Source organism: Strix uralensis, chromosome 4, assembly GCF_047716275.1.
Source record: "Strix uralensis isolate ZFMK-TIS-50842 chromosome 4, bStrUra1, whole genome shotgun sequence".
Classification (NCBI taxonomy): Eukaryota; Metazoa; Chordata; class Aves; order Strigiformes; family Strigidae; genus Strix; species Strix uralensis.
This window is the reverse complement of record NC_133975.1, coordinates 128,614,783-128,642,706: the sequence shown is the minus strand read 5'-3', so window position 1 is coordinate 128,642,706 and position 27,924 is coordinate 128,614,783. Positions and strand designations below refer to the sequence as shown.

Sequence of the window (27,924 nt, the reverse complement as noted above, 5' to 3'; positions counted from 1 at the left end):
ATTTCATATTCTAATATTTTTTTTCCTATATAAATGTCACAGCATCAAGCCCAGCATGGGAACTTTCCAGTTTAATACTGTTATCTTCTGTCTCGGCACTTCGGAGAGTAGCATCTCTGCAGTTTTGGAGCAGAACTCTGTTCTCCTGAGCAGGGACAACTTTCTTTGAACCTATATAGACAACTGCATAACGAGAGGGTCCTACTGGTGGCCGGGAAGGGTGAAGGAGATGTGGGCAGGACCGGGTGGCTTTTGCTGCTGTGGCAGACAAAGCTGGAGGAAGGATGCGCAGAGGAACCAGTGCTCAGGTTCTGCTCCCCCTGCTGATGTGCTGTAGCATTGCGGAGAAGCAGAAACTTAATTGTCAAAGCTTCCAGTTATATGGGATTTGTGCCCCTGCTTCTGTTGGGATCTTGTATATCTCTTGGCATTAAAAAAAAAAAGGGGGGGGGGGGGAGGTGAGGGGATGGGACACCCCCACCCTCCCCCAAACATCCAAGGACCAGGTTGTTGCGTGTGTTGGTGTTGAGCTGGAGGTGACTGCTATCTCCTGCTGTGGTTGTTACGTAAACATTTGTTTGGATTTTTTTATATACAAAACCCTTATTGGTGAGTCAGCCATTTGATGAAACTGGGTCTTGGAAATGGTGTCGGCTATATCTACAGACTGGCACTGGTAGAGGAAGAAAGCGTTATAGCTGCATGTGCTCGAGGATTTTCAAAGCAGGCTGTTGGGCTGTAAGAACAGCTATGCTGTCGTCTGCATATGCAGGGTCTGTTTTCTTTTTTTTTATTCCTTTGAATCCTGTCTTTTGATATAGTTTGCACTATTCTGAAGCAGCCTTGGGTTCTCAGGGCTTCTTTCTGCCTCGGTTTGGAACCATGTTGAAAATGCAATCAAAGTATAGTATTGCCTAAATAAAGGATCTATTTCATAATCTTGACTTCAGAATATTAGATGAGGACTAGCCTTTTGCAGTTTACATGCTATAACCTGTGTACTGTTACTTATTTTATACTTTTTCTGCTTTATTTAAAGGCTTTGTAAACTTCTAATGTTAATTCACAGTACATTTATTTTATTTCCCTTTGGAAAAATAATATATTAATTTCCAGTTATTGACAAATATCTAAAGTAATACAGCTGAGCAGTTGGTGTGCTAAGTAATACTTGTGTAGTCTTTTAAACACGAAAAAGGTTGCTGTAATAAATAGATTGATACACTGGTATAAAAGGAACCTGGTGCTTTTATCTGAGCAAGAAGGTCTGAGTTGCACAGTTTAATTTAAGAGTGGGTGTGTGAGGAAGGACATAAAGCTGTTCCTCTCCCAAAAAATCCACCTAGTTTTATTTACTTAAACTATTGTGGTATCTTATCTACTGTTACAAGTTTTTTATTGCTCCTTAGTTTAATCTTTTTTGGAATCGATCTTTCTTTCCCCATCAGTTCCAGCAACTCCGTGAGCAGATGGAGGCAGAAATAAGCCACCTGAAGCAGGAAAATGGTATCCTGAGAGATGCTGTCAGTACTTCTACCAATCAAATGGAGAGCAAGTATGTTAGCAGCTACTTGGAGCTCTGTGTGTGTTTAAGCCTTCCCTGAAGGGTTGTTCTGGCTTCTGCTCCTTTTGTTTCTATCTCCTTGGCTGTTTCTGAATTTGTGGTTAAACTATGAACAGTTATTTTGGGCTGGGGAGGGAGCTATTTGTATTTGCATTGAGCCAAGGCTTTCCAAACAGATTACTGTCTTTTATCAGTTTGAAGCTTGAGATTTTTGAGAGTGGGTGCTGAGGCTTTAACAGAAAGAAGTGCAGAAATGCTCAGCCACAGTTAGTGTTTTTGGCAGGGTATGTATCCTTTCCCCTGGGGCTTTAGGAGAGGTGCTGAAGCTGGTCTCTTGGGAAAACAGCAGCTCTAAATTTCTAAATCAGCCTTGCAATAAGAAAAAAATATTAACACCCTACAGTTAACGACACCACTGGCATGGCCCTTGGATTTATCTGCTGGTGTTGCAAATGTTTGGAGGAACAAAAAGGCATCTCAAGGTTTTGTCTTTTGTAAGTTATGACTTAAGCTGTCCCTGAGCTGGCAGAGAAGCTTGTATGTATTGTGGTAAAAGCTGAGCACCCCCGTAAGGTGTGTATCAGACGGGTGAATTGCTGCTAGTGGGCTTCTGCCTGTACAAAGCAAAGTGGACATTTATATGCTCTCAGATATTTGTTGCTGTTGGAGACTAGAATGTCAAAACCACTGTCAGGTCTTGGAAAGGGCTCAGCATCTTCCTTTTCTGGCTACACTGTTCTTGCAGAGATGCTGCTTCTATATGGACCTTCCTGCTGACAGCTTCTGCCCTGTCAGGCGCAGCTCAGCAGAGGTGTGTTCTGCTCCCTGCGCTTGTCCTGCCAGGGCAGGTCGATATAACAAGAGCTTGGAGAAGGGTACTGATACCCTGATTTTAAGTGTCCTATTTGTAGAGATGAAGTATCATTATCTCTTAGGCAGTTATCTTAAAATCCTTAATTGAGGCAAACTTAAGATAAGAATAAAATGCTTCTTATTTGCTTAGACACAAAGGGGAGCCTTTTAAAATTCTTCCCTTGGGCTAGAGAAATGCATCTTCTCTCCCTAAGTGAGAGAGTGCATCAGATACCTTCATAAGTTAAGTCAAGGCCAGGAGGCAACGTATAGGCCAGAGAGATGCCAGAGAGATGCGTGCAGTTAGTAGTCCAGGAGGAATAGTCTTGAGAAAGTCTGGGATCAATAATCCTTTATGGGAAGAAGAAAGGCATGCGGATTTCCATGTGAGACCTTGCTTTATGCTGAGCCTCTTTAGTTTATATGAGCCTGTCCAAATTATGCCCATCAGCTTGCAAATGTTTTAAAGGAACTGATGCTTGTGGCTTATTGATGACCTTTTGTTTCTGACTCAGTGGGTTGTAGCTGCTGTGCTGTGCTGATGGCCAAGAGTACCTGACCCTCATCCCTTTCCTAGGATGAAGCAGTGTGAAAAACAAACAAAACCCAAAGCAAACCCACCCAGTATAGCCCTCTGGCTGCAAATATAGGACTTGATGTTGATATTTGAGTAGCTGTTGTTATGGCCTTTGCTTCTTGTTTAAAAAAAAAAAAAAAAGCTGTGAAAATGTTTATTTTTAGGCAGTCGGCTGAACTGAACAAACTGCGCCAGGATTATGCTAGGCTGGTGAATGAGCTGGGAGAGAAGAGCAGTAAGCTGCAGCAAGAGGAGCTCCAGAAGAAGAATGCAGAGCAGGCAGTTGCTCAGCTGAAGGTGACTTGGGTTTTCTCTGCCTGTCGAGTTACGCTCAAGGCTTTATCTGAGCCAAGTTCTGAGTTGGGTGGGATGTGTGGTGCGTGAGAATCGCTTTACTGTTTCCCTGACCACTAAATCTCTCTGTCGTCTTTATATGCACAAGTATCTATTACCAGATAGGCTGAGTCAGCCTATGGGCTTATTTAATGGTTTTATTCAGTACTCTGGGTTTTGAGTGATTACAAACCATCCTGTGAAGTGAAACTTACCCTTCCAGGTAAATATCTTTAAAAAGCTCAACAACTAGTGCTGTTGAACTTTGCTTTCTATGAGTGTACAATTCGAGCAAGATTTGATATTTTACAGTGGTTCATCCAGATGACACTCCTTGTGTGATTTTTATTTGAAACTACATGCTTTTGATTAATTGTATGTTTAAATTTTTAAATAAATATAGTTTTTTTAAGAGTTAAAATGTAAATGGACTGGCTTCTGGATGCATCTCTCTTCTTTTGAAGAAAAGGTCTTTTGTATATTCTTTTATTTTTCTCAGAAGAGGAAGCTAGTGTTTTCAGCTGAGGATGCCAATCCAGAGCTAATTATTTTTTTCATACTTGCAATTAAGTCTTAGCAGACGTTCTCCCTGCCTCTAGACCTTGCAGGTGGAGGGTTGGTATCTAGACTTGAGACATGTTTTAATTACTAGGTGCAGATTTATGGGATGCGTGGCTAGTCTGGCTTCTAGTGTTAATTCTGAACTTGCAGGGCAAAGATGCTACATTTTCATATTACAGAAACCATCCTGTTAAGAGCCTATAATGAAATCTGTTCACAATTTGCTTTTCAAATTAATAGGCTAAACTACTCTAGGAGGAGGATTACGGGGCACTCTGTCTCTCTGATGTGCCCTAATGGAAGCAAGAAACAATTTTACTTCATTGCCATATGTTTAGGGAATAGCACTGAAGAGATGCACTCTGAATTCAAAAATAAATTAAAGGTTAAACGTCTTTTCATCACCTCTCTCTTCAATGTGAAGGTCCAGCAGCAGGAAGCAGAGAGAAGATGGGAAGAAATCCAGGCTTATCTCAGGAAAAGAACAGCAGAACATGAAGCAGCACAACAAGGCATGTATCACAAAATTCCTATGTAACACAGAATTCCCAAATAATGCTTACTACAGTGATTTGGCTGTTGCCATTTGTAAAAAAGGGCATTTTTGAGTAAATGGCTTAAAGCTCAGGTGAAGTCAGTACTGCTTCAGCACCCTGGGAAAATAGTATGTTGTGATACCACTTAGTTTGAATGCCGCTGAGAGCTGAACCTTGGCTTGCTGGAATGAGGCTTCTAATCAGCCTCCCTGTTTACAGTAAAAATTATTTCCCCCAAAGTTAAATATTTACTTCTGAATTAAAATCCTGACATTTCTGCTACAGATGTGCAGAATAAGCTTGTGGCCAAAGACAATGAAATCCAGAGCTTGCACAGTAAACTTACTGATACAATGGTGTCAAAACAGCAGCTGGAGCAGAGGATGTTGCAGTTAATGGAGGCTGAGCAAAAGAGAGCTACTGCGGAGGACTCCATGCAAATGCAGGTGCAGGTAATATTGCTCAAATGCCTTAAGGGTTTGGTTTTTTTCCTCCCACTTTGTGCCTATGGAAACACAGTGATATCCTTGAAATGCTACTTTAGTAAAGCTTCCCCACTGAATAAAGAATTAGAAAACTGTGCCAGTCTATCATCTGGCAGCTTATGAAGTGTGAGACCTTGTGTGTGGGGCTGTGAGGAGGTCTGGGGCCATCTCAGACTTGAGAAGCACTCCAGGCAAGTCAGGAAAACGTGCTGACCCAGGCAATTTCCCAAGCTGTGAAATGACGCTATGGTCTGGGGAACACCCTGGAAGAGCGGCTGTGTACCTTTGATGTTTGCGTGAGCTCTTCTGGAGTGATCTCTCTCTTGGCATCAGGTGGTGAGAGGCAGTGTGGACATAGCTCTTGAGGGCTTCAGGGAAACCAAATGGCATACAGTGGGGCAGGGAATATTTTTCTTTTAATACAGAACAGGTTCTTATGTTTCCACTCAAACTGGTTGATCTTAGTGGGGAGAAAAACAGCGTCTTTGAAAAGTGTCTGACATGTAAATGCTAAACTGTTCTTACTAACGTAATCATGGCTAAGAGCTAATCCTAGCAAAAGTTGACTAGCTGCAGATCTCAGCCTGCTTTTCTTTCTGTGCTCTCTTACAAGGAGCTGATAGAGCAGAATGATGCTTTGAATGCTCAGCTTCAGAAGTTTCATTCACAAATGGCAGCCCAGGTACAGCATGTTCTCAGACTTTCTTTTGTAGTCATGAATTGTGAATTTTCATTAAAAGTCAGATTTTTTTTTTTTGTAGCTGGATATGAGTTATGTAATGCTGAAAGCAAAGATGTTAGCATCCTCTTTTCTCATATTCGAAAACTGGTTTAAAACTTAAGCTTCTGCTGTCCTTTTGGGGGGGAAAAATCCACGTATTTCCTCCTGTAGTGGCTTTCAATTGTAACCAAAGGGTAGAATACCTTTTTGAATGTTTGTTTTTCTGTAGCTTTGCATGTGTACAATTCTGTCTTGTGGTTCTTTGGTCTTTTTGCAGTGCTCCTGTAAATCACCTGATCATGCTTTTCCCTTGTACATTGGGTTTGAAACAGAGTCTTCTGGTATCTCCCATATAAAGCTGTTTGTTCATTCCAGTGATAATTTTTGTGCAGAAGAAAAAAACCCAAAAAACCACTAAATCTGCACAATACCTTTCTCAGTTCTTTTCATTTCTAAAATTTGTTTGACTAGTTTCTTTGAGAAATGATTTCTATTGTAAACCCTGTGTAAAACATCAGAGTGGCTGAAGGTGCTTCCATGTAGATACAGGTCACAGGAATTAGCTCAAAGGCTGTAACTTCTGTGGGCACAAGTGGAGACTGTTTCTGTGCAGTTGGGGGCTGCATTCTTTTAATCATGGATGTGCTTGATGCAGTTTGATTAAATACGACATCAGACTGAAAATCTGTCATCTGGCTTTGCTTGAGGTGCTTTAATCCATTGGGTGGGGTGAGTAGTGCAGGAGGAGGCACTGTGGATTTACAGCATCTTCGTGACCTACTCCTCTCATCCCCAGCCCTTTAAAAGGGTTCTGAAAATAAATCCCTAGCAAAATTTTACTTTTTAGCTCTGGGTTACAGAAAGAGGCAGTTGGAAGGAGGTGTGTGCTTTCCCTGCGTAGCCCCACTGGCCAGGAAAATGTGTGGCCATTTTTCCACTGTGGACAGTAGGTGTGAAAATAGCGCTTTGGGGAAGCGAGGTTGGACTGAATACTACTCTGGACATCAGGGTTGATGAAACTGTTTTGGTCATTAAGGAGGACTGAAACTATTTGTTCCCTTTTGATTTCCACCCCCCCCCCCCCCCCCGATGCTGTTCTCTGTGGTGTGATCTGGGTAAGGCAGTATGGGAGCTGCGATAGGATCCCTTGGGCACAAGCACTGCGAGATCCAGGATTCTGGGGGAGGGTGAGGCTGGATAAGGAGAATCATGTACCCGAAGCACAAAATGAACATGGAAGTTCTGCCACAGCTGCTACCAAACTGTCTGTGAAACAGTCTGCAGAGGTCCCTTGATGCCTTGATAACCAGTGTGATGGGTCTCTCCTGCCCTGTTTTAGGTGACCACATAGGAAGAGGTTTTTTCCAGGGTGAAAAAATGCCACTTGCTGGTTTGCTGCTGCTGCTTCTGTTCCTAACACAAGTCCTGATGCACTGTGCAGGGTTTTCTTTTTTTAAATTCGAGTGATTTGTCAGCAGAATGTCCCGTAACGCACTTAATCCTTGGGAGACAAGTGCTGGTGGTCCCCGTGGCTTGTTTGAATCTGGTAGAGGGCAAATAAGGTGGTTCGTTTTTTTCTGTTGCCTTAGGCCAAAGAGGAAGGGACACTGGTATGTGCTGGTATTCCTTCAATCTTCCTTAGCCAGGGAATAGTTGGAAGCATCCTGTGTGAGTTTAAAATAACTAGACAAATTTTACAGATGCTATTCCTGGCTCACTGTAGGTGATACTTTGACTTGCTTTACCTTCAGCTATTTTACTTTTTTTTTTCCTTCTGCAGACCTCAGCTTCAGTCCTGGCAGAAGAACTACACAAAGTGTGAGCATTCATTTCCTCTGGTATTTGGGAGGTGTTACTGGCTGTTAATGCATGCCACCTTTCCTCTGTGCACGTGCCGTGCATATGGGAGGGACTGGTGAAGGAAATGTTGTTGTCTGTGCTCTTAACTTCTCGCCATGGGAATGACTTGGGAGCTGGGAAACTGCTTCCTGCGGATTTCCCTTCCATGTCTGGCCTCAGGTTTGGAGTCTGTTGTATGTGGCTCTATATGCTACACAGAAAGCCATGTCTCCTCTCTTGTTTACTGCTGCCTGTGTACAGGGATCAGTGCAGCGTGCAGGAATGTGTGTGACCATGAGAATTGTTAATATTTGGGCTATATGGCTGTGCCAGGAGACTTCTTCCTTTGGGAGATGGGGTAGTTGTTGTGTTTCAGAGCTAGAGAATGTCTCATAAATTTTTGGCAAGCACACAACATTTAAAACGGATGGAAAAGCTTTTGGACCCAAAGTGTACTGTCAAGCAGGATTTAGGGTAGGAGCTGGACTTAAGGGCCAGCGTGTATTTTGTGTTTAGCCTGATGCTTCACATGCTGCTTTCATCCAAGATCTTTTGGTACTGATACGTCATTTCTCATCTGTGCAGGATTGCAGAAAAGGACAAACAGATAAAGCAGATGGAGGACTCATTAGGCAATGAACATGCCAACTTAACCAACAAGGAGGAAGAGCTCAAGGTATGATAAAAGCACGTGTAAATGCCAGCTGATACAGGGAGAGGCTTATTGTCTGTGTGTATAAAATGAAGCCTGCAAGGCAACTGCCTTTGGGTCTAGAAACAGCTCTTTCCGCTACAAGTGTGCTGATTTTGCTCTTCTAGGCAAGACCAGTGCTTGATGCTGGGAAACTGTTGATAAGAAAGCTTGAGGTTTTTCCTTGCTATTATCTCTAGAGTCCTTCTAAAAGTAAACTGAAATACTTTGCACTGGAGAGTGAACTTACCTGAAGTACTGTCTCTATGCAAAATGCAAATATATTTCTTTTCCTCCTTCCTTCAGGTCTTACAGAATATGAACCTATCCCTGAAATCAGAAGTACAGAAGTTACAGGCTCTGACAAATGAACAGGTAAAATAATTGTTTCATTAAATATTTAATTTTACTCTCTTCCCACTACCTATTCTGTCATAAATGCAAATGCAGGTTGGTTGGCTCTAAGCGAGCTGTGCTTAAGCACATTAAAGGTGTGTGGCTACCGAATCAGGCTAATACGTGATTCCCCAGAGTTCCTGCAGCTGATGGGAGGCCTATTTCTTACCCTTCCTTTACCAGCAAAATCTTTCTTACTTGGATATCCACGTTACTGAAGCAATTTGCTTGGTTTAGATTTGCATGCATGCAGGAGTGAACACAACTGCATTTGAATATGCAGATCTGGAATTTATATACAAGGGTCATAAGCATCCGTCTAAAAACCCCAAAAGCACACAATCCTCTCTCTTTCACGACATATCTTTTTAGAACCAAACAAAATGCTGCCCCTCTGTTACTGCTACGTGGTTTGTTCATTACAGAGGTGAAAATGAAGTGTTTAATTAGAGATAATCCTGGTTGTCAAATGAACCTCTTGGAGATCTTCTTCCCTTTGAGTAACTGCATGTTTGCTTGGTATATTTTGGTGTTTTAAGAGGGCATGAAGACAAGTTTAACCCCTTTCACTCTTGCTGGTGAGTCATGTGCCGAGAGGCCAAATGACTTGTTCTAGCTTTTTAATATTGTGGAATGAAAGGTTGATTGAATCATGTGATGTATCCTAAGTCTGTGTTAATCCTCTTTATATCTAGGCTGCTGCTGCACATGAGCTGGAAAGGATGCAGAAAAGGTAAATAGCTCTGGCATTTGATAAACAATGTTTGTCAGTCTTATGTTCTTTTGAATCGATGCTTTTTATAAGAATTGGATGAGGAAACATACTTAACTGTTCTGCTGTGTCTCAGCATTCACATCAAAGATGACAAAATAAGAACTCTTGAAGATCAGCTTCGAGAAGAACTTGCTCAGATTTCAAATACAAAAGAAGAATTCAAGGTAAGATACAGAATAGCTGTTCTTGTGCTTATTTACATTAAGTTTTCGAGATTTCAGAGTTGGTGGAGCAGTTCATACAACTGAAAGTTGATTTGTAACATAGAACTAACTTTTGGGAGTTAAGGTAAATTACAGTATTCTGCTCACAAGGCAAGAGCAATGTGAGTTGTCACAGTAGTAGCAACAGACTGTGCAGCAGAGCAAGAGAGGGGATAACACAAGTGAAGTGCGGCGTCTGCAGTTGTGAAGAGTGAGATTTATGAAATCTGCATGAGGAGGTTGTGTTCGGTAAAAGCTATATGGTTTTCCTGCATCCCATCTTCTAATATGACTTTCAAGGCCTTGACATGTGCCTTTGTTGCTTGGATTATCATGTTGTCAGGTCTTTTTTTTTTTTGTGTCAAGGTAGGTGTAAAAATGCTTATTTTTCTTCTGCTGTCTTCCAAGTTGTTTCTCATAAGGCTGCAGCTAAATTGCCAAAGCTTCTAGATCTGACATCTGGGGTCTGCACAGCAAAGCTGGTACTTGTTTCTAGATGGTGTGCGCAGAGAACAACTTAACTCCTCCTTGCTCTCTGCCACCTTAGCCTTTTTCTTCTGAACTTTAGCTGTTAGAAATAGACCTGCTTCCCAGGAAAGGTGATGACTCCATCTTTTAACTCCTTTAAAGCCCATGTTTGGTACTGCTGCTCTTCTGATGTTGCTGGTGAAAGGTCGCTCACTCTGAATCTCATAATGTCAAGTTGGTAGGTTTGCTAGTGAGGAATAGAGCGGGTGGGGAGTGGCAGAGGCAGCAGGCTTTTGTAGGGGAAGCCACGCCTCGTGAGTCTCCTGGAGTCTTCAAGGTGTTAGCAAGCAGGTGGTAAACTTGATCCGTGTATTAAAGTGTCACTTTCAAAGAGGTTTTGATGAGAGTCCCTTGCAAGGCTCCGTAGTTTCTCTAAGCTGTCAGAGAATGAGGGAAGAAGTTTGCTCAATTAGGAGAATAGGAAACAAAGTACAACTTCTGTTGATTTTTGTAATAAAATTATTGACTGAATCTTCAGTGAAGTGTGTACTGGGTAATGGCTGCATAAACTGTCTGCAAAGGGGAGTGGGAGGAGATGACAGGCTTCAGTAAGTCGGCAAGTCTCAAGTTTGTGATGCTCTCGGGGCTTTCAGAGTGGTGGAACATTGTAAAATGGCAGGTGAAGTGGTGACAATGAATACAAGGAGGAGGAATAATCTGAACTTCCTTTAGTGTGATGGTTTATGCAGTAACTGTTACCCAGGGAAAAGGCCTTAGAAGCGTGGATGGTTATGTGCTGAGATCAACTCAGTGCTAAGTAATGGCAAAAATCATCTGGAGGCAATGGTAGCAGTTCTTGGGGAGTGAATAGAGAACTGAACACAGATCGCCATCATAGTGATACTGTGAAAATCCGTAGTGTGCTCTCAGCATGAATATTATGTGCCCTTCTCGTCTCTTCTTCCTCCTGTCTTTGATCCCAAACATAAGCCAGAGCAGCTCTGTACTAAATGCTTCCACCTGAGGAAGTGTTGCTTTTTTCCCATGTGCCTGAAAGAGGGCGAAGCCACGTTCAAAACAGAGCAATTCCTTTAATCCTCACCATTGCTGTCCCTTCCCACTTGGGTTGTCCCTGTAAGGCTCTGGGTCCGAAGCACAAATCATGTGTCCTGCTTTTTACTTCTGTAAAACACCAAGCAAGTCTTTTTAAAGACTTTATAAAGCAAAAAGCAATAAATAGAAGAGGATTTTAAAATACAGACAGGCAGCCTGTTAAGGACTGCTGTGACTGCTGCATGGAGGAGAAATGCTGGAGGGGGGGCAAGGTCTGTGGTATGGTTGTTGGACTGCAGTGTGGGAGCTAAGCAAACCTCTGCTGCTGGACTGCCAATTCCTTGCTGTGCATCCTCCGTGTTAAGGCAGCTGAAGAGAACTAGAGGTGATCCCAGACCATTTGCTTCGCCAGATGAGTGTTTTGTAAGAGGAAGCTATCAAATCTTGACATGATGCTGATACTGCTTGAGGAGAAAAATGCAGTTTCTCTTGCCTCTCACACTTGGTACTGTCTGATTCTCTGCCAAGGGAATGAAGATGGTAACAGCTGAATTTCTCATGGGAACATAAGGACAACAGTAATAATACAGAAAAGCAAGAAAGAAGGGGAAGGGCCTCTTTGTAATCTTGTAGCTTCCAAAGAACTCACTCTAACGACTTCTGTGCTATTTAATTGCCTCACTGCTGTTATGAAAATGCCATAGTTAGGGTTTGCAGTTCTAAACTAATAGAATGATTAAATTTCTTTCCAGGTTCTCAAGGATCAAAATACAACTTTACAAGCTGAAGTTCAGAAGCTGCAGACTCTCCTGTCTGAGCAGGTATAGCCGGTGTTTGCTGAGGCTGTGTGAAAGATCTTCTGTTCTTTTTAGCTTCTTAAGTATTTTTTTTTCTTAAGCTGGCCCTAGGCTGAGCTGCGTGGTGTCAAAGCCTGTTGCTTTTTAGGTATTTTCTCTTCCATGGAGGGTTCAGTTAAGGCAGTTGTGACTGTCTTCTAGACCCAGTCACAAGTGTCCAAACAAAATGTGGATTTTTTTTCCTCCCCTGAAGAATGGTAGCTTAACACAAGCAAGAACTTATTTCTGCATCCTCCCCCAGTTTTATTGGCAATTTTTCTAGAATAAAGAATTCCCATGAACAACCAGCCCTTCCAGGGGAGAGAGGGCTCTTACTGGGCTGTGGAGACACCAGAGTAAGATCTTTATCCTACATGTTCTCCATCCTGGAACGAATTCTCAAACCAGTAGTAATCAAAGAACAGACCCATGGAATGGAAAGCTTGCATTGTGATGGCTTTTGTCCCTCCTCTTGTATATTTTTGCCCATGGCCCACCTGCTGCAGCCAGCCGGACTGGTACTCCCTCAGGATGCTGCAGGTTCAAAGCTGTCGTGTTGCTCAGCCCCATCTCCTTTGCGAGTGTTGCCTGGGAGAGCTCTTGTGAACACCCCTGACTTTGTACCATTGTGGAACGAGAAGACTTCCTGAAACACTGGAAAAAGACTTGCAGGACAGGAAACTTATTTCTTGTGCACTAGTGTCTGCTAGTCAGCAGCTCCCTGTCTGGAGCAGCTCCCTTTCTTCTGGTGGAGAACCAGATTTTGCAGCCTTATTCTCCTGGGTCTGGCTGACTTGGTGTCTGAAATAGTGGGGCTGACTTTTCTTTGTAGCTGGCTTATGTTTCTCATGTGTCTCTCACAATGTTCTGCTGAGTGAGCCTCATGTGGAGCTTGTGGTTTTGATAAATGCTTAAGAGAGGCAGATTTTTCAGGTACTGAGCTGGCTGCTATGGATTAAATGGCACACAGTACTTGGCATGCTTGATACTCCCTATGATCACTGGGACCCCGTGTCCCACGGCATCTTGTCACCAGAACACCTGTAGTCCGTCAGTGTAAAAATACCAAGGCATTTGGGCTGGATCTGTGCTTCCCCTGAGAGACTGACATCTTTCCAGCATCAATAGTGGACACACATGCCCTGTGGACATTCTCCCCCTACTTTATCTTCCCTTTTGGATTGGTGTGGTAACTAAGCTTCTGGTTAAGTTGATGTTCTCCAGTTATTTGTTTTTTAAAATCCCAAGCCGCTATTGATCCCATTAATGATTACACTATTGTGTTTTTTATAGGCAAACAAAGACTTGTTAGAGCAGATGGAAAGAAGGTAAGAAACTTTTTTTCTTTTGAATCAGAGGCTAAAATAAAGATCTAGTTTTGTGGGCAACAAGATTACTGTTGATAGATGAACTGCCTTCAAAGGTTAACTTTTTTTCCTAATACTCACTTTTGATTTCTCAGCATGAGAGAGAGGGATGATAAAATCAAGACAGTTGAAGAGCTGCTTGAGGCAGGACTCATACAGGTGGCTAATAAAGAGGAGGAGCTGAAGGTAAAATCTCTTGTATTATCTTTTTATGGGGAAGTGAAGATTAAGTGCTCTTGTGCAAAGTGTATGTTTGAGTGCTCATAGTGCAGTCTGAGATAATTCCCTTTGAGTAGGAAAAGCATCTCATGGAGACAAGGTTAAAACCTTCTTGGTAAGATAGACTAAGTGTGAGCATTGATGGCAGACTGCAAGTGCTTCTCTCTGCTTAGTCTAGAGCAGATTTTGCTCGGATGCATACCTGGTGTCTTTTGGAATAAAGTGAATACATCTCTAGAGCTGTATGTTTAGCCTAATCTGCAGCAAGTCTGTCTTTTAGGAAAGGGTGTTTTGTGAAAACTTGGCAGTATGGGACTCTTGCATGTGTTTGCTTAGGTGGTAATCGGAAGGGTTAAATGGACTGTAAACTAGTGACAGTTCTGGAATGATGCTAAAGGTATTTCCTTCCTCTTCTGTTTTTAAGGAAGCTAGTGATGAGAAGACAGGAAAGCCAGTACAGAAATCCCTGTCTGTTTTCAGATGGGTTTTGCTGGAAAGCTGTGTCCTCTCTACCCAGACATAGCCAAGACAATGCTCACTTTGTTAATGTCCCTAAATTCCAGGTGCATCGCTGACACCCCTGTACTGGGGAGGGGTTGCACACTAGCAGACTGTCAGGTTACTAAACAGCCAAAGGCGTGAGCACGTCACCTTGATGTTTCCCTGGACTCTGGATTCCTATAGATTGAAGCCCACTCTGAGTTGTCCGTAATGAATAATTAGTCCATTGAATACTTTGGCTCCAGCTGCTGCAGAAGGGGGTCTCTTTCAGAGTTTCAAAGTATTTCAGTTGTTCTAAAAGAAATTACTTTTCTGTCAAGCTTAACACTTTTTCCCCACCAAATGAGTCTTTCATTATCTGTGTGTCTGCTTTCAAAGGCATTGCGAACGGAAAATTCATCCTTGAGAAAAGAACTTCAAAGTCTGCAAATCCAGCAATCGGAGCAGGTAGTACTTTTCATCTAAAACTTCTATTACACCTAAACTAAATCTAAAAGAATCTTGCTGTGGTTGCAAAAGTCAAGGGAAAAAGGTGAAGATATCTTTGAAGCCTGTTGGCAAAGCATCCTGTTTTCTTCCAGCATTGGTCTGGAGCTGATATTTGGTCAAATATTTCCTTTGCGTAAGTGTCAGAAACGTGCAGATGTCAAGGTTCCAATTCAGCGGTGGTTCTGGGTTGATTTGAGTTTGCCACATGCTGATATGGGTGTGGGTTGCTTTTTTTTTTTTTCCAGCAGCCTCGTGCAGCAAGCCTAGCTGGTAGGCAGCTCATACTGTATCAGCTTCATTTTGCTGGTTATTTGAGCTTTCTAGTGTTAACCCACACTTGTGCAGGTGTGATTTAGTCCCCTTCTGCTTAAGTCTCTGTTCAGTGACACGGTCACAGTATTATAATTTTTGATGTGCACTCGATGCTGATTGGGAAGTGCCTTTCCTTGACATCCAGCTTTGCTTGGACAGCTCAGGAGGGCACTTAATTTCTAGTAAATCTGTTTCTGGGCAAGGAGAAGCACAGTAACTATGGAGAGGTGTACAGTAGTGCCAGTATGAAAAGGTTAGCTGGTCCTGAACCTCAGCCTCTCCTGGTAAAGATGGTGTGGGTTTGCTTTTGTTTTTGTGGAACTTGCAGCAGACTTGGTATTAGTGGTTTACCAGGAACTGCAGACCAACAGCTAATTTTCTCAGGAGCAGCCAGATAGATGAAGCCAATAGGCTGCTACTTAGTTTACCTAGTGCTGGAGTACTCAAGCTCTCCTTACCCCTCAACACTTGCAGATTGTTTTACTCTCTTCTGTTTTTCTAAATTGAAGCTCTTTTGAAACAGGTTTCCTTCCAATCACTGGTGGAAGAACTTCAGAAAGTGTAAGTTACTGCATGGATTTAATTTCTGATTGTTACTTCTGTCTGTCTTTATTCCATGATTACAAGTGTTTTGCTTCTCTGAAATGAATTGCTTTTAAATGGGTGAAGCGTATGTGTGTGTGGCAGGAAGCATTATCACTTTGGAAACACGTCACGTCAGGTCAATACCTTTTTGAAAATCCAGTTGCTTCTCTGCTAAGCAGTTAACTTCATAAGCCTAACTTTGACTAGATGAGGCATTGCGCTGAATTGTCAGATAATTGTTTTTCTTCAGTAGGCGCTCTGAAAGGAGTGAGCTTCTTCACTGTCTGTGTGGATATTTGAAGTTGATAAATACTTGGCTGGAATGTCCAGTGAATGCTGAAGTTAAGTGTGTGTCATTCCAGGGACTATGGATACCTTCACTTGCATTTTTAGACAGTAATTGTATCTATTTAGCATGTGAACTACTGGTTATATAAAGCCAGCTTGTTCTGCACTATTCCCAGTCTTATTCCTCCTGTTTGTTTCTCCTGCTTGGTCCCACTGTGATCCCAGAGGCTGGTGATGTGGTAACAGAACCAAAGCTTGTGTATTTGCTCAAATAGCGCATTTGTTCAGCCAGCTAATGTTGCTCCTGTGCTCTTTTTAAGGATCCATGAGAAGGATGGAAAAATAAAATCAGTGGAAGAACTGCTACAAGCTGAAATCCTTAAAGTAGCAAACAAGGAGAAGACTGTTCAGGTATCTATCTCTGCAATACCTGCCTGCCTTTGTGTCTCTATGCCACCGACTACCATTTGTTTGTTACTGCATGGCATTCTATAGTGATGGATTTGTAGCATCCATTTTTGTGGCGTTTTTGTGTTTCCATTGTCCAATCCTGTCTGTTTTGTCATTGAAAAGGCTTTGACACAGGAAATAGAGGCTCTGAAAGAAGAAGTAGGAAATTCCCAGCTTGAGATGGAGAAACAGGTAAAATACCTTAGTGCCAGAAGTGTGAAACAGCCTTGCCTGCTCACTCATTTCTGTTCTAGTGTTTTCTTTCACTGGTGAATGTCATTGGGAAAGGGAACTTTTCAATGGTAGAGCTACACTATTCCTGAATATAAAGCTGTAAATATGTAGTATAACTACTGCTGTTCTTCAGAAACCACATTCCTCTGGATGCCTGAGCTTTTTGGACTTTTAGTATGAAATTTGGCAAGAATTGCTATAACTTAAAGCATTGTAGCTCTGGCTGGGCATATTGCATACTGTTCCTGTGGTAAACATGAAACCCTGGGACATGCTTTGAGGCTGGCAACTCAGAAATCTCAAGGGCTGAAGGTGCTTCTCCTTTTCTGTGTTGCTAGAACAACACTACGGGCCCAAAGAGTGTCTGGTTTCCAGGTAAATCTCAGACTGTTTTCTTTCCAGTGTCCAAAGAAAGCCTGTCTTGGCAGAGTAAGTTTTACTCTAGCTATCAGGAATGCAGAAATGGAGGAGTATTGGCTTTTTTGGCATGTTTGCTGCCTAGCATCCAAAACAGCGGGAACCCACGTTTCCTTAGGGAGCCCATTCTGCAGGCAGCTTAATCCATCCTGCTGTCAGGAAGTTTGCTTGCTTGTTTGTGTGGGGTGTGTGGGTTGTTTTTTTTTGGTCTATGCTCTTTTTTTTTTGTGTGGTGTTTTTTTTTGTTTGTTTTTCAGTCTTTCTAGCTACATTCCAACATGTCACCCCCTTTTCTTCTTTCCCTAGTGTTAAAGTTTTGTCCTTTTTAGGCAAAGCTTCAGAGATTGTGTTTCCGTCTTGGGCTTTTCCTCCAAAGCAAATTCCCAGGAACTGGAGGAATTGCTTGTGTGTGTTTCCTTCCCTGGAACTGACACAGAGCCCAGAACAAAATGCAGTTTAGAGTTGCTGTCTCTGGAGAGCTACATGTGAGGGATTCTTGCTCCAAAGGTGGTATATTTTGCACCTTTTGGTCTCCTGCAAGCAGAATAGTTTTTTGGGAATGTCTGAAACTCCTGCCATGTTGTGGTAGAGGACTAAACTAAGCTGTCTGGACAGCCAGTATCTGCACAGCCACTGTCAGGCTTTTATGCAAAATTCAAAGGAAGTATTCCTACTAAATCTCATTTCTTCAATCCATGTTCAGCCTTAGAATTGGAATTTAAGGGAGTGCTGACATTGGAGAGAGCGTCTAAAAAGCACTTGCTTGTGCAAAAGTCGAACTGACCAGGGATGATCTCTGATTTGAGCTGCAGTTGCTAGTGAGATGGTTGTCATCATCAGTGTCTGCTTCTTCCTCTGTCTCTTGTGGTGGAAGGGTGCTCCAGTGGGCCTGCTTGTGTTCCCATTTGCACGATTTTCTTTTCTGCTCTGGAAGTCATATTTAAAATATGTGGAGAAAGTAAATAGTGGAGACACTTGCCTTCTCATAATTTATTTTCCCACCAAAAAAAAGTGTGGTTGTGCTTACATCACTGTAACAAATAGTGCTTGTCTTAATAATGTCTAATGAGTTTCCCCTGTTTCTCCCTAGAGCAGTTTATAGCATTTATGTGTCTTTTTCCCATGTGCATTGAACTGAAGTACTGATTATTTTCTTTAGGTGTCGATTACATCACAAGTCAAAGAACTTCAGACTCTGTAAGTACAGTTGTTAACATGTCTGATCTGCCCTGTGAACCCCTTGCTTCCCTGCTCCAGTCTATTTTAACTTAAAATGGTCTTGCCTTGTGTTTGCGCTTCACTGAAATGATCCAGGCTGTTAGCACTGACCTTAGTAGATGTGTATCCTTATTAGAAATACTTGGTCCCGTCTGAGGCAACAAACAAGATGAAGTGCTGCATGGCTTCATGAGCCCCAATTAAACTACAAGGGATTAAATTCAAGACAGGATGGAAAGATATAGGCAAGTCACTATGGCAAACTTACTTTGGAAATATCTGTGCCATAGCTGGGTGGGTAAGTGAGAATTTAGCCACCATGGTCATCAGTCCCTTATGTTCCCAATGGGAAGGGGGAAGAAAGTATTTTTAGATGAGGAGAGCACATGCGTGTGTAATTCCTGCAATATATGTCAGTGCAGAATTTGTCTGCTTTCACTTAACGAGAAGTACCATTGATCAAGGGCTTCTCCTGCTAATCCAGACTGAAGTGGAAGTGTTCATACGTTGGTTTTTAGTGGCTGAATTGTGTTTGTGCCATTGATCACATATGCTGCTTTTGTTATGTGCTGCAAAGCACAGGATGTCTCTTTTCCAGATGGATAAAAGAGCAAGGGTTTATGCTGTGTGTCTGTGTGTGTTTAATTGTACAGGTTGAAAGGGAAGGAGAAGCAGGTGAAAACCATGGAGGCCTTATTGGAAGAGAAGGAGAAAGAGATTGTTAAGAAAGGAGAATGGCTGCAGGTAGGCTTCCTTGGTATTCTAAAGGGAAATAAGTTCTGTTGCAGTATTTCTGGCTGTGGAAAAGTTATGTTAACAGTTCTAAACTTGTTGTTTGTCTTTTTTTTTTTTTTATCCAAAGGGTCAGAAGGATACTATTGCACAATTAACCAGTAAAGTTCAGGAGTTAGAACAACAGAACCTGCAACAGCTCCAGCAGGTACGGCCTCCAGAGTGGATGTGGTTTGGGAGTGCTACTCCATTGAACTGGAAGATGTTGGTTTTGTCCTCTACCTCTCGCAAAGGGTTTGCATTGGCTTCAACCTACAGAGCTATTTTAAATCCTGCTTGGCTAAACTGGTAGTCTACAGTGCAGAACCCACTAGTTCAACTGTGTTCATCCAAAACAGGTTTTACATGGATGACAAGGTCTGAGGGCTTTTCTTTAACCTGAATGGTACTGTGCATGATGAATAGCTTTGGTGGTCTGAAAACTTTGAAGCTCATAGACAGAATCATGGCTGTGTCATAGGTAGCTCCTTGCCAGACTTAAGTAGCATCTCTCCAGGGCTATGGTCATGGAGGAACTCTTGCTGTAACTGAACGTAGCAGCTCCTCTTGAAGTGGTCAGACTTTGCTGTGATTTCTTCCTGCCTTTATCTGTTGCAGAAGTTGCAACTGGGTGGAATATTTTGGCTTTCTAGTTCCTGCACTGGACTTGAGAACAGGCAACTGGACATCCTTGAAGCCAGTTGTTACTTAATGGAAGAGTTTTTCCAGTGACGTGGTATTCCAGCTCGGTTGTGATCTTTATCGATGATAAAGGGGAGAAACTGAGTTGCGCTTTTGTTTTGGGTGGATGTCTAGACAGGCATTTATCCCAGGGGAAAGGTGTAACGGAGAGAAATTGGCTGGTGTGAAGTTTGGGATGCTTGGTGTAAGCTGCGCTCCTGAAATCCATCGTATTTAGATATTCTTGGAGCAATGTCTGATGCGAAATTCCTGGTATTTTTTTGGCGAGTATCTTGCAAGCCGTGTGGTGCCCCTGCTCATGCAAAGAGTTGCTGTTAAGTTGAAAACTTTACTGTGCCATCAAAATGAAGTTGGGAATTATTTTGTTTTTCAGTTACCTGCTGCATCCCAAGTCCAGGAGCTGGAGAGCCTGTGAGTATGCTTAGTAGCAGTTTCTCAAGCGCCTGCTGATAATATGCATTCAGTGCTGGCGCTTATCTTAAATTGGAATGTACGAATTGGTTTCAAGAATTTTATGGGCTTTGCTAAAATAAGCTGTTAGTGCTGATGGACGTACACCAGCCAGCGCGTCTGCTGCTGTGTATAATAGCAAGCGTCTGGCGTCCCTGCCTGGCGTGCCTAAGTAGTAGTGCTCATACACTTTGTGAAAGTGAATGATCGCCCAGGGCTCTACTAACTAGTGAAATTGCTGCTACTTCTTGTGTCTAGTGATAATTTCTCCTTCTGTTTAGCATGTTTAAAAGAGTGTGGATTTTAAGTGCCTGTGGCTGAGTCGGTAAAAGCAATGAACAGATACAGTTTGCCATTTTCAGTCTGAGATGCAATAGCCAATTCTCCAGCTCCTGTTTTATGGAGAAATGCTGCCAGACTTTCCTCTGTTTTGACTCTGCTTTGTCTGGCTGCTCTAAGTCAGAAGAAGGTTGTATGAAACTGTGCCAAAAAGGGCTCTGTCTTCAAACCAGCTCTTGTAATGTGCTGCCCTCCCAGCAGAGCTCCTGTATAGCCAGAACATGGTACCTAAGGCAGCCTCACCTTTAGGAGACTGTCCCTGGCACCTTCACACCCAGCTGGCTTGCAGGATTTGCTCAGGTGATCAATTGCTTCTCTCCCACTTTGGCTCTGAATGCTGTTGGGATCAGCTATGACTAAATGTGTTTACTGATTGATGTATGAAATGAATAGCTTGCTTCAGGCCAGTTCTTAGCAGGTAAGTGTTTGCAATACATGTTGTTGTAGCTGGCATGTATTTTTGTTAGCTTTCTTGGTTTGGAGCCATAGTGTAATGGTTTCTTCTCAGTGTGTGCATGTGCTCTCCTTTTGGCTGATTGTTATATATAGCATACAAAAGACATTTATCTTCTGCTGCTGAAAACTGTCCCAGCTAGAGCATCCATCCCTTTTTAGCATAAATTCTTACCCTTTTTTTCTTTCTTTCTAAACCATCTCTGCAGGTTGAAAGGGGAAGAAGAACAAATGAAGAAGTTGAAAGCTGTGGTGGAAGAAAAAGAGAGAGAAATTGCAAGCCAAGTACAACAGCTACAGGTAAAGTTTTGATAGAAGTGTCTTGTGTTGTAAGGAGTGTGTATGTTTTGTGAGTGTATATCTGTATGTATACATGTGTATATATTGCCTCCTCTTTCAACAGGATGTGCAAAAGGAAAACGAATCTTTTAAAGTTCAACTTCAAGAACTAAAGCAGGAGAATTGCAAACAGGTACAGCTTCCAATTACTGAGTGAAGTGGAAGGGGGTGGTGGTAGCTTGAATGGGTGGCATGGAAAACTGGTAGTTGTATTGACCATTGAAATCCAGGGGCAGCTTTGGGGTCGGATTGCACAAAGCCAGCTTTTCTGGTGGTTGCATATCTCTTTCTGCTTCCCTTTATCGTGTGAGTTCGCAGCCTTGTGCTCTTCCTTACGCCTGCTGTGTTCTCATCTAGCTTTCCACCCCTGTCTTTACACACTGTATCACAGCCTGGCTTCTGGCTGAAGGAGGCTGGACAAGACTCCCTTGGAGGCCAAGAGTGCAGCTGCTTAGTGTTGCAGCAGTGCCTGTTAACAAGGCAGATCACGCCCTCTGCACCAGTCTTTGGTGCTGATCTGCTCCTAATGAGTTTCTGATCTGTTTGTAGGCATCTCTGGCTGTCCAAAGCGAGGAGCTTCTGCAAGTGTGAGTACTGCCAGAAGTTGCATGTGATAAATAAGCGCTTCATTTCACTTATCGCTCAGGAAATTTAAAAGATGAAATAAATGCCAAATGTACAATATTGATGTGTGAGAAGTGGCCAGTAAAACCAGATCTTTACTATCTAATAAAACTTAGAGGTTCTGATCACGCTAATAATTCTCAGCTGCAGTCTTCTGCAGACAGTGCTTGCAATATGTTGTGCCCACAATGTAAGCAAGTCATGATTGATTTAATTTTAAATGCATGCCAGCTCAGCTGTATGTCTGAAGAGTTAAATGTTGGTGTTTCAAGCAAAAGTGACAGGCTTTTTTCTTGGAACTTCATCTTAGTAGAGGGTTGTTCATATTATAAAATCATCTGGTGGAAATCTCTTCCGAGGGAGAATCTCAGGGGTAAAAATGTGTTGAAACATAAAGCTGAAGCGCACTAAAGAACTATGTGGAAGCTAATGCCATACCGGCTTATATTGTGCTACATAAATTGCCACTGTCATGCATTTTTGGCTGCCTGATTTATTTTTCTTTTAAGTTAAATGACTTATAAATTGTGGACTAGGTGCTTGAAAAAGAATGCTTTTATCCAGCAGGCAGTGCCTGTTCCGTGGCATTGTACTAGTGTGGGCTGGCTGACTTATCCTCGTCTAATGCGTTGCCTTTCCGTGGCCTTGATAAATGTGTGCAGATGCCTGTTGTAGGCAAACAACAGCTTTACAACGGGCTTTGCTCTGGCAGCCCGCAGTTCACAGAGCAGTAGGAAGCAAGCGGTGCTGCCAAGTCAGTGAGAGCAGCTTTTCAAAGAGTGTGTTGCTGGAAGGGAAGGCACGTTAGTGTATGTGAAGGGGTGTCAGTGCTTCAATTGAAACTTTTTAAATGTCTCCTGACTTGTTTATGGTTCTTTTTGCTAATTCAGGGTTGCAGGGAAAGAGAAGGAAATCGCCAGTCTCCAAAATGAGCTCGCCTCTCAGAGAAATGCTTTTGAGCAACAGAGGAAAAAGAACAACGTAAGGAAATTCTTCCCCAACGCCCCAAAAAACCCCAACAACCTAAACCCCAAAGAACAGCCAAACCTGTGTGCACTGCACTCGTCAATGCCTAAGGCATTCTGCTGAGAACATGTTTCTGACAGTTGTCTGCTGTATTGTGTCCCCTGGACACTCCTCTCTTCTTGGGAGTGACTAAACATACCTCATTTTACTGCTCCAGGTTTTGTGAGCTCTTGGACAACTTGCTGATTTGATGAGAGGGAGGAGACTTGCTGGTGGGGGACACATCCTGTAGCAAGTTCTCAGACTTGGATTCAAGCTTTGTTAGCCCTGTTCAGAAACACGTCCTTTGCCAGGGGAGGAAGGAGGAGTTTGGGGAGGGAGGATGGGAGGATGAAAGGTGCTGTGCTCTGACTGAGTTACGGTCCCTGTGTGTGGACATGGGAGGAGGCATTACCTTCAGGGCTCTCGGATCTGGCTCTTCCTAAGAGCAACTAATCCTGATCTTCTGAGGAGGTGAGGGACAGTGAGCCTTCCTTCACAGCAGCTGCTGATGCTGCAGTATGGGTTGTTTGGTGGAAGTAAAGATTGTATCTTCCATCACAGAGCTGTGAAGTTACCTCCTTGTTATACATCACCTGTGCAGGGCAAGAGAATGGCATCTTCTAAGTTGTATGGAAGAAAGCTGTTAAAATACAGGATTTTTAGCTCACCTCTCTCTCCTTGATAGCCTATAAAGTCCAGTGAATACTGTGCAATAAGCTTTATTGCTTAAAAGTGGGACAGTGTAAGGAAGATGCACCAGGAAAATACTGAGGATGTGAGCTTTTGAGCAAATAGTGTTGCTTAAGAGCTGAAATAAAGTAGAGGGAAAGTGGCTGAGTAGTCGCAGGAGACAGATGAGCTGGAATGGTAGAGCATACGCATGCCTGTTTCCTGGGGAATTGCAAGGTCTAAGTACCCTTTTGTGGTGCAGGCAGAAATCTGGCTACTGCTGAAGGCAGACCGTGCCTGTAGATCCCAGCTTTCCACATCACAATTTTATCCAATCTTGTTCTTATGTCCTGTGAAACAACCCTTAGGATAGCAGGCAAGTGAAAGTGGTAAAGTAAAAATAGCATAGGTACATGCTAGGATTTGGATGCCACTTTGTGTGGTGAATTAAAAATACAACCTTTCAGAAAGGTTGCTTTGAGGGTCGGGGAAAAAAAAAATCTAAATCCCAAGCACTGTAATCTCCCTGCAAGGCCCACCATCCTTCCTAGATAAGAGCTGCAAGGCTCTTTTTATAAGAGCTCTGAGCCTCCTAACTGAGCTTGCACGTTGACATCTTGTGGAGTACACGTTTGATGACCTCGCCAAGAAAGATGCAGGAGCGCAGCACGGCGCGGTGGTGTTTCCATGCGGATCTGGGGCGTGCTCCCCACTGGTGAGATCCCAGAACCTCCCAGGAGGGCTGCTGAGCAGCAAACCAGTTTTCTTTGGGTCCAGTGGAGAGAGCTGCCTGGGTAAATGCTGCAAACCAAGGCTCTGAGCTTTGTGTTTATAAAATCAGCCCTGGCGTAGTAGGTTTGTGCTGAGGCCCAAGGAGCTACGCAGCTAGATCTGGTTGCAAGATCAGGAGCATCAATGTGTACACCTCCATGTATACTGGGGTCCATGCTGGGTTCTGCACCGCGACATGCCTAACACTCTGTTGTGTAATCTGTGGTTTGGTGTCTGTGTTCCTCACTACTTTTGAAAACTTCCCTCTTTCTTCTTACAAGTGCAGTCAAAGTGTGGGATCGCTGTAGCGATACTCTCTGCAGTAACACTTGGATCAGTTTTGGACAGGGGGGCAGGTTGGGCAAAAATTGGCATTTTTTTTCCCCTTTTCATTCAAACTCTTTGAACATCACACTTGTTTTTGCTAGTGTATGTCATCTTACCCAGCAAAATGATCTTGCAGTAACCAGCATTTAAATGCAAATGGTGGAATGTAATGCAAAATATATCTCTGAAGTAAAAGCGGAAACAGTTTGAATATTGGCTGAACTGAAATCATTCTTTCTAAAAATGATTAGGACCTTCGGGAGAAAAACTGGAAAGCAATGGAAGCATTGGCATCAACTGAAAAATTGCTGCAAGACAAAGTGAACAAGACTGCCAAGGTTGTAATGTTAACTGCTAGAAACGATGCGTTAAGCTAGAAGCAGATCTGCAGCTGGTTTTTTAAATGAAATGGAGGCATTTAACTTTTACTGCAATTTAAATAGTCTGTTCTGAGTGATCATTCATATACTCTCACCTCTGCTTCTTCCTGTTGTCTTTAGGTTTCTTTTTTTTTTTTATCCTTAGTTTGTGGGCATGCTGATTTTTGATTTCTGTTTGCATAATTGTTAGAGCTGTTGTGAATCGTTTTTTCTTTGTGGGGAGCTCTAGAATAAAAACTGTGCTGGTGAGCAACCTGCTTTCATCTACTGGGCTTTCACTGTGCTTGAATAAATTTATTGGACCCGTGAAGAACTAGAACTAGATTATTATTTAAAAACCTGGGAACTTCTCAGCAAAACGGTGTCACCACAGCTGTGAATACTGTCCTTGAAAGCATATGAAGCTCGACAGGTCCCGTCAGAGCTAATGTTCAAAATGATACAGGGTGTGAATTGCTCTGAAAGGAGCTTGGGTTTGCTATGAGCCTGATCTGGTGTTAACTGTCACCATGCAGGTTTTATTAAAAAAAGCATCAAAATAAAGCCACAAGTCAGGTAGCTAGAAGCAGAGGAGCTCCGGTTTGGGATTGTGCGTCTGTGTTTTGGAGATGTCTCCGCTCGGCCCCGCGTTCAGAGAAGTCGTGTACCTGCTTTTGCTGTGTGCTAACGCTTGCTTGCTTTCTCTTGCAGTCGGAAGACTTCATCAAACAGCCATTTGCCACTTCTCGGTGGTTCCTAAATTGCTGAAAACTAACACACTTAGCGCAGCTTCACAACCTAATGTCTCCTGTCCGTTTCTGTCACTGAATCTCAACCCACTAATGCCACCGATCTCTTGCAGCAGAGGAACTCAGAGCAGCAAGGCGCAGTAACACTGATGTCACAGAGAAAAAACAAACCCAAACACTAGCAAAGGATTTTTGCTGAAAGCTGCCTTCTGCGCAGGGTTTCAGGCTTTCCGCATTTAAACTTACACGGGAGCCTGAGCGTCCTATGGCTAAATTAAACCAATCTGCCACAAGCACAGCAAGCAAATTGCCTGTGGCTGGTTTGCTTTTAACGTTAAATAAATGGAACGATAGATCTGTGGTGCCTTTGGCTCTGTGTATGTATATTTGCAGAGCAATGACAAAGAAAACCTCGAGATTGTCACACAGCTCTAATAATTATTTCCCATTGCATCCAAGCTTGGGGAAGGAGGATGTAAGGGTCTCCCTCTTGAGTACTTAACAGTAATATTTAGAAGATACAGTCTTGCTTTCTTGGCCTGGTTCAAATGTGCATTAACACAAAGTTTCCTTTTGACTTTAATTCTCTGTTTTTGATGTGGTGATGTTAACTTATGGTGATGTTTTTCCCACCTAAAACTGTTTAAAATAAGTACAGATTTTTAAAAAACTGTTGATTGACCAAACTTCTTGGTTTTGGGATCGCTCAACTTCAGTGGCAGGGTTGGTGTGATCTGTGGATGCAGTTACTCAGCACAGTGTAGTTTGTGTTGTGATCAAGTGAATGATGGTGTAATTTCTGTACAAACAGGCTAGATTGGAGGAAGAAAACAAAAGCTTAAGCACGAACAAATGTGAAGGCCAAATTCTGAAGCAATTCAGTGTCAATTTTTGAAGCAATTTACTGGCAATTTTAGAGACTATAGCGCCTTTCTCACTTAAACAAAATGACTTTCTGGGTTAAATAAGTTACTCTAGGCATAGAAGAGGCTATTTGCCAGGTCTGTGGAGCATGTTGCCCAGTTTCACATGAGCCCTTCTCTTGGTTTAGGAGAAGCAGCAGCATTTGGAAGCTGCGGAGGTGGAGACGCGTGAGCTACTCCAGAAGCTGTTCCCTAAAGTCTCTCTTCCTTCTAACGTGGTAAGAGAAGGGACTTTTCCTACCCTACTGCTGGGGGCTGGGGAGCTCTGGTCCTGCTGTGCTGGGCAGTCTGTAGCGGTTCCCCACAGTCCCTTCTGCCCTAAGGCTTTTGCAGTGGGACATGAGTGTCTTCTGCTGGTAATACCTGTCCTTGCCAGCAGCAGAGAGGCAAAGCTTCAGACTGTTACTTCAAGAAAAGTGTTAAAACAAGGAACAAGTTACTATCTTTTTTTTTTTTTAAACATCCCAGCATCTGATTCATCTGCCTGTGTTATCTTGTGTCTAACCATGATAATAAATTTTAAGGTTGTCTGCGTGTTTGCTCACTGTCTGGCATGATGGGGATCCATATCTTCCCTGGCAGTTATGCAGATAAGGGCTGGCCCCCCTTTCTGAAGGGACTGTGCTGCCTCAGTGCCAGTTAATACAGTTCAGGAGGGTTTGTTTCGTTCCCAAAGTTCCATTGAAAACCACCAATTTCCACTTTTATATTCTTGGTGGCTTTCAGTTGTTCGCGAGGGAAGTGCATTGGGTTCATATGGTTTGTATTGTGTGAATGATGGGAAGTGAGGCTGGAAAAATGGCATCTTTGTTTCATTTGTAATGTCTAGAGGTTTTGAATATCCATATTTAAAATTATTCTCTAATGTGCTAAAGTCAGTCTTCTGATGAACTAGAAATAGTCTTAAAAAAAGACTTTCTATAAGGTTATAAAACAGTCTTCTTAGTGAGGTCCATAGAATTACATAGCAAGCGTCTGTTTTAACTGCTCAGGGATTTTGACAAAGATTCCCTTAAGTCTTGAAATACTTTTTGTAGAGCCCTGACGCTTGTGGGGAGACCTCTGTCACCCAGTTGTATTCCAGCACTTCCAAGCCCCTGTGAACTGTGTGTGTCTCACAACCTCACGCTCCTGGATTGCTGCCCGCCGACTGTCAGCTCGGCTGCCTGCAGTACTAGCTCAACAACTGCTGTCAGGCTTTGCGTTAGCTCCGGGGAGTTAGGGGACTGAAACACGACTCTGTAAGCCTGCAGTTGGGAGGCAAATGTCCTGAAGATAGATTTATTCAGGTTATTCTCAGCTTTAACCGAATGCGTTTCCCAACAGAGCCACAGTGAGTGGATATGTGGGTTTGAAAAGATGGCTAAAGAATACTTGAGAGAGGCTTCAGGATCTGAAGATGTCAAGGTAGGCACAAATGGTGGATAGCTTCCTTGTGTATGGCACGTGACATTTTCTGGTATAAATCTT

The 27,924-nt window shown here is 42.8% G+C and overlaps 1 protein-coding gene across 13 annotated transcripts in view; it reads left to right on the top strand.

Moving 5' to 3' along the window:
- KTN1 (kinectin 1) overlaps window positions 1–27,924 on the top strand; it is a 78,907-nt gene that overhangs the window by 37,823 nt on the left and 13,160 nt on the right. For 5 of the 13 annotated variants that reach the window (XM_074869131.1, XM_074869133.1, XM_074869129.1 and 2 more), the window contains 28 exons: window positions 1,449–1,555; window positions 3,158–3,290; window positions 4,312–4,399; window positions 4,709–4,875; window positions 5,522–5,590; window positions 7,410–7,447; window positions 8,054–8,144; window positions 8,466–8,534; window positions 9,251–9,288; window positions 9,404–9,494; window positions 11,807–11,875; window positions 13,184–13,218; window positions 13,353–13,443; window positions 14,356–14,424; window positions 15,302–15,339; window positions 15,972–16,062; window positions 16,225–16,293; window positions 17,912–17,949; window positions 18,624–18,714; window positions 18,833–18,910; window positions 19,817–19,854; window positions 20,895–20,985; window positions 21,089–21,157; window positions 21,574–21,611; window positions 22,539–22,629; window positions 24,675–24,761; window positions 26,583–26,672; window positions 27,781–27,861. In XM_074869131.1, the coding sequence (XP_074725232.1) occupies window positions 1,449–1,555; window positions 3,158–3,290; window positions 4,312–4,399; window positions 4,709–4,875; window positions 5,522–5,590; window positions 7,410–7,447; window positions 8,054–8,144; window positions 8,466–8,534; window positions 9,251–9,288; window positions 9,404–9,494; window positions 11,807–11,875; window positions 13,184–13,218; window positions 13,353–13,443; window positions 14,356–14,424; window positions 15,302–15,339; window positions 15,972–16,062; window positions 16,225–16,293; window positions 17,912–17,949; window positions 18,624–18,714; window positions 18,833–18,910; window positions 19,817–19,854; window positions 20,895–20,985; window positions 21,089–21,157; window positions 21,574–21,611; window positions 22,539–22,629; window positions 24,675–24,761; window positions 26,583–26,672; window positions 27,781–27,861 (2,145 nt within the window). The remainder of the gene's footprint in view (window positions 1–1,448; window positions 1,556–3,157; window positions 3,291–4,311; window positions 4,400–4,708; window positions 4,876–5,521; window positions 5,591–7,409; window positions 7,448–8,053; window positions 8,145–8,465; window positions 8,535–9,250; window positions 9,289–9,403; window positions 9,495–11,806; window positions 11,876–13,183; window positions 13,219–13,352; window positions 13,444–14,355; window positions 14,425–15,301; window positions 15,340–15,971; window positions 16,063–16,224; window positions 16,294–17,911; window positions 17,950–18,623; window positions 18,715–18,832; window positions 18,911–19,816; window positions 19,855–20,894; window positions 20,986–21,088; window positions 21,158–21,573; window positions 21,612–22,538; window positions 22,630–24,674; window positions 24,762–26,582; window positions 26,673–27,780; window positions 27,862–27,924) is intronic. The other 8 variants (XM_074869128.1, XM_074869136.1, XM_074869127.1 and 5 more) reach the window with 4 other exon arrangements.